At 35.4% G+C, this 6,000-nt stretch overlaps 1 protein-coding gene across 1 annotated transcript in view; it reads left to right on the top strand.

The window, feature by feature from the left end:
* The first annotated feature begins 1,984 nt into the window (after positions 1-1,984).
* Positions 1,985-6,000, top strand: part of LOC145482660 (polyamine-transporting ATPase 13A3-like) — a 177,731-nt gene continuing 173,715 nt past the window's right edge. Inside the window, exon 1 of the mRNA XM_081461266.1 lies at positions 1,985-2,915. Coding sequence (XP_081317392.1) covers positions 2,859-2,915 — 57 coding nt within the window. The 5' untranslated portion in view covers positions 1,985-2,858. The remainder of the gene's footprint in view (positions 2,916-6,000) is intronic.

Genomic DNA, 6,000 nt, shown 5'->3' with positions numbered 1-6,000 from the left:
TCTATGGAAAAACAGGAAAGACAAAATAAAAAGAATGGTTATGTATCAACCAGTAGCAGAAGGAGGAATTAATTTTGTTAATTTTTACATGGTCGTTAAATCATTACGCTTGGCTTGGATTGGTAGATTACTAGGCGAGTCTGACGATAAATGGAAGGTAATCCCTAATTACTGTTTTCGAAATTATGGTGGTTTATTATTTCTCCTTAAGTGTAATTATAATGTAAAACTTTTGAAAACAGATCTGCCACTCTTTTATCGAGAACTTCTTCAATATTTTCAAGATCTCAAAAACACAGCCAACATCTTTCCAAATGGCGAACTCATTCTTTGGAATAACAATTCAATAATTATAGATAATGCAACTCTATTTTGGAAATCGTGGTTTGAACGCGGAATTGTGACGATAAAGGATGTGCTAAATTCTAAGGGAAAGTTTCTATCATATGAAGAGTTCAGCAACAAGTTTAACATCACCACAAATTATATGCATTACTTTCAGCTAATTTCAGCCATTCCATCTGAGTTGAAAAGCAGAGCAACTCAAACTTTTATACCTGCAGCTGATCTTTCTTCGACCTCCCCATCCATTCTTTCAAATCAAACTCTAATTAATCTGGCTGAAGCACGCTGCAAAAATTATTACCAATTGTTTAATAATCATACCCCTATTGGCCCTCAGTGGTGTAAAAAAGTGGCAGAGTAAATTTCCTGAGAAACTTGGTGACTGGATTGGATGCTTTCAAGATATATATCGCCTCACTAAGGACAATAAACTTCGCCAATTTTGTTTTCGTTTCTTACATAGAACAATTGTAACGAAGAAAGAACTTAAACTATATCATTTAGCCGAGGACAATAAATGTATATATTGCTTTAACGCGGATTCAATAGAACATACGTTTATTGATTGCAAGGAGTCTGTAAAACTTTATTTACAAATTATATCATGGTTCAATCATTCTCAAAGTACTGAGATAATACTTTCAAAAGAACAAATTGCTTTTCATGACACATGTCACGTGACTGATGTGCTGTCAGACCCTTTAAAACGCAAGCTAGATTTGCTCATCATCCTGGTCAAACAATATATCTATGCTTCTAAATATCTTCAGAAAGAATTGTCTCTAGATGAACTTGTAAATAAACTGATTGTTCAATGGAAACTAGAAAAATGTGCTTAAACGTAAAATCGCTTATCTAAAAAACACCACTTATGGGGTATTAAGTTGATTAATTAACAGAGTTATTACAATACAAGGTTAACGTAGTAAATCCAAAAATGCTCTCAATTCATATCAATAATGTAGTGTTAAAAAATTGTAATACTTAAAGATAATGCATAGACCCCCCTTTTTTTTTTGTATTTGTATATTTTTTTCTTGTTCTGTGTAGTTACTTAGCTGTCACGTTTTCTTTTTCTTTCATGTATGAGAAAAGTTATTGAACATTGTAAAACTTCAACAGTGCATGTAAGTGTAATGTACGTGTGTTTTAGGTGTATTAATAAAGTGCTTTATTTAAAAAAATAAAAAAAAAATAAAAAATAAAAAATAAAAAAATCAGGAACTTACTTTGGTTATCTAGGACACTGATTATCTCCACTGAACAAAAAAAAAACCATTTAAATTATCACTTTTCCAAATACTATAACGTCTTAAATGGCTAAAAATCAAGAGATAAATACATAGTTTTCGACAGACGCAGTCGTAGCTTTATGTCACGCACCGCTATAACTCTGAAATTCAAAATGCGCTGGTTTCCAAACGAAGGACGCTAAGCTATTGAGCTGGAAAGTTGTAAACAAATATAAATAAAGTACCTCTTATGCCTGATGAAGATGAAAACTTTGGTGGTTCTTTAGTTTTGGATTTAAGAATTTGATGACGTCAGGTGAAAACGCTCTTTAGCTTGACAAGCACACAGTGTTAAAGGTGGAAAATGTTCTTTCGTTCCTAGAGTATGCTGCCTTGTCGGGGACACCCCTAGGCCCTGAGGAATAAAGGATGACAGTATTTATATTGCCGTTTCTTGGTTCAGGCTTACTCTTATGGATCTGGCCTTCGGAGTATCTACAATATTCTAAACAATATTCGACCAGATAAAGACTGAGCTATCTGTCGCGACTTGAACTAATCAACAATGCAATCAAGCCCATTAATGGGCTCCTGACTACAGCTAATGAAATATAGCTGTTCCCATCGTCAACATCCCAAAGCCAAGGGATTCAAGGCCGTGTTCGTGAACATATAATATAAACTAGAAACCACGAGATAGTTTTAAGATATCCACTTTACGATGTTCAGAAACCACGAGTCCGCAGTCCGCAGTCCCCAGTCCATGCTTTATACCAACCTCGACGATTTTCAAAAGTGCAGAAGGCCCTGGGGACGCGGTTGCGGTAGCCGCGTACTCGATTCGCGCACTGTGTATGTCACAAAAATAGATACAGTCGAACCTCTTTAATACGCGGACAAAGGAGCAGATCTAACAGTGTCCTTGTTATGGGCGGGAGATGGCCGTATTATAAAGGAAGAGTACCGTCAGGGCAACGAAACGCCGTAATGTGAGACACTGGTGATGAGCGAAGGTGGTCGCTGGGACATTTGATTCTCGCTTACATGGCATGTTGAACGGACCAACTGCACTGAAGTGGGAAATACACAGTGTAAGAGTGTGAAATTAACTAAAAAATTATTTTACCTAAAGTGCTTTGCAGATTTTGTTGATAACATTGTTACCAGGGCGAAAGAGCAGGTTTATTGCCGATCATGCCCAGTGGCTTGCCCAGTGTCCTTCCGGACTAATCGGCAAATAAGCATACATGCCGGTAAATAAGCCATGTGCAAAACGTCAAAATGGAAAATAATGGTTTGAAATATTGCCACATCGAGGATGAGGATGGGGAAAAACTGGTGAGTTTATATGTGCATTAGACTCTAAACTGCAGTAGTATACAGTCATACTCTTCTTCAATGACTTCAACGCAATACAAATGGTTTTCTTTTATAGCTCAGTGGCTGCAGTTCCGGTATGAGAATAGGTCATTCAGGGTCATTTTGCATACAAGTTTAACATATTTCTTCACCAAACTTGTCATATGTACTTGTGTTGTTGTCCCAATTGTTTTGACATCAAGCTTGTATGATGACATCACAAAATAATGATGACATCAAAAATATCCTTGATATATGGTTTGTTAATTCAAGCAAAATAATATGCTGTTTGAAAGACCTTAACAAGAGGAACTCAATGCCAGAAACCATTCTTCGCCATATCAAACGTTTTGTTAGTTATGACAGGTTGAAATAAAAATTGCTACCCCCAGGGAATGTACCCAACCATACTTTTCCTCAGAAATAAAAAACTCTTGCCAAATTTTTTCAAGCACAGTTTCTAGGAAAGCCAACATTTTGCTGAACTATAAATGCTTAGTGTTTCTAAAACAATACAAAATGACAATTATTTATACAAAATTAAAGAATTGATTACGTCACATTATTATGACATTACAAACCCAGTTTTGTGGCAGCATCAGTGACGAGAGTATTTCATCCCGAGTTTTGCAATATATTTATTCTTGTCATCTGTGAAACCCCATCTGGAACATAACTGGAAGTGGTACCAAAAGATAACTCCGACTTGGAAATATTTCACAAGGGGAGGGGAACTTCTTTCCTTGGCAAACTCATTTCAGACTTATTAAAATAATGATATCTCAGCTAATTTTTGTGATATGGAGAAAAGGTTTGCAGCACTCAGCTTGTCTAGATACTGATTACCTTTGCATACAGGCTAAAAAGTTTGGAGATTAGTAAACTGAAATCGTGAGTTTTATACATCATCTATAGAAGGGGTGCACAGAATAAGGCCCTGACTGACTGTTGATATAACATCAAACTGTCTTCTTGTTTCACAAGGGAATACAAGGTAATCTGAAAGGGGAATTTAGCAATTTATTTGAAGTCGCTTTTTTTCAGGCACCCCTTCAATTGTGACATCATTCTCTGTAATTTTCTGTCACCTTTAATGTCAAAATGGTTGGATCAATATCCAATACCTCACTCTCGACTCAACTCTAATTCAACTACTTTATTGCAGACTATTTACAGTGTTTGCATTAGTTAGTATTGTAGCATGTGTAAAATAAAGAGAAACATTTGTAATATATGGTTAGGGAAAAGACTAAAGAAATATGTGTGTGGTTACCAGAGTAGCCATTGGCTTTTGTGCTAGTTACCACAATTTAAGCTAAATGTGGTAGTATGAAAAGATTATTTTAGAGAATAATACATGTATTCAAAAAAGTACATATGACTAGATTTATGAAAACTGGGTCAAATACTTTGAACCAAATCACCCATATGCAGTTTGATTTCAGGACTCCCAAAAGCCTTAAAATCACTCCAACTGAGGGAAAAAAAAAAAAAAAAATAGAGAGAGAGGAGCAAGAAAAGGAAGACAAGAGAGTGGAGGAAAATAAAGACTGACATTCCTTTTAATATTTATATTATCTACGAGCAGGATGTGATTTCATTAACACTGTTTTCATAAATCCAGACATATTTATGTTGTAGGGCAAAATGAAATTCAGATTAAAATGATTCTAACTTTGAGTTTGATTCTCAATTTTCTTTGTCTTCGTACCCTAATTATTCATGATCCATGAATAATTAGAGTTAAGAGACAAAAGAATTTCATTTTAAAGGCCCATTAACCGATTTATGCACGGGCTCGTGCGTGTTGCTAAGGAGGTGAAATTCCACTTCCAGTTACTTAGGTCAGCCTGAGCGCAGAAAATAAAAACAACTCAATAACTTGCAAATTCGCTTACATTTTAGATTTTTTTGTTTGTTTTTCACAAAATGCAAAGTAAAAAAAGTACAAGCAAAGACAAAATAAGAGAAAGACAGAAAAACAAGAGCAATAGAACGAGAAAAACTAACTCCATGCAGCTTTGTTTGATCATACCAAAGTGGGCTGGTAGTGTAAATTGCGTACACGCTGATAGGGTAACTTGCAATATATATAGGGCGCACTTCCGGTTTCTTTAAATGCTAAAGGAAACGCGGTTTTTCATGCAATCCAGCCTTTTTCGACGAATTTCGAGTAAAGCAAATGTTGGAAACATAGCTATGCATTCCTTTTTCGAAATCATGCTTTTCTCAGAAAATGACGAACTTTTCAATATTTTGAAATGCTCTCAAAATGTGACCTTTTAGAAATGAAGCAAAATCTATGCATAGCGTAGTGAGGATTTAAATTAAAATATTAAGTCAATGAAAAAAATCCCGATACAGTAATTTGCCTGGGAGCCTTTGCATGTTTTCAGTATTAGTCACATGACCATGGGCGTGGCCTGATGACGTCATCACCAGTGTCACTGATTATGAAAAAGTTAAAACACATTAAATAACTCTGAACTAAGTAAAAATGACAAGATTATGAGAGAATAAATTTTCCTTAGCAATGGCTTAAAAAGATCCGTTAATGGGCCCTTAACCTGAATTTCATTTTGACCTACATGTACAACGTATACATTTCATATTGTACAAAGCTGCAAGTGACTATTATCACCTATTTTTTAAGTATTTAAGAGATGCTGCTTATACTGCTTCATTAAAGGAATTTTATCAAAAGTTTTTTAGGCTAAGGGGGACTAATTCCCAAATTTTTGATGCAGAAAATGTCAATTGTCCATATGTAGCTGATGTTTTTGGCCTATAAAAGTTTTACGTTGATATATACCTGGTGTTGTGGTGATGGATTTCTGACACTGGTTTAAGAGCAATAGAGAAAAACAGCTTGAATACTTTTTTTTATCATTTTGAATTTTATGAACAAAGAGTGCAATCTTTATCTTGTAGTTATTACATTGTATTATTATATGGTTAGCTCCGCGAGCGGGCAAGATGAAACAAATCCTGCACCGTGATTGGCTACCCGAGTGGGCAAGATGGAGCTATCTTGCCCGCTCGGGACTACCTGCTGTGTCCTGCA

The sequence above is a fragment of the Orbicella franksi genome, chromosome 3 (genome assembly GCF_964199315.1).
Source record: "Orbicella franksi chromosome 3, jaOrbFran1.1, whole genome shotgun sequence".
Lineage (NCBI taxonomy): Eukaryota > Metazoa > Cnidaria > Anthozoa > Scleractinia > Merulinidae > Orbicella > Orbicella franksi.
This window is presented reverse-complemented; position numbering and strand designations above follow the sequence as displayed.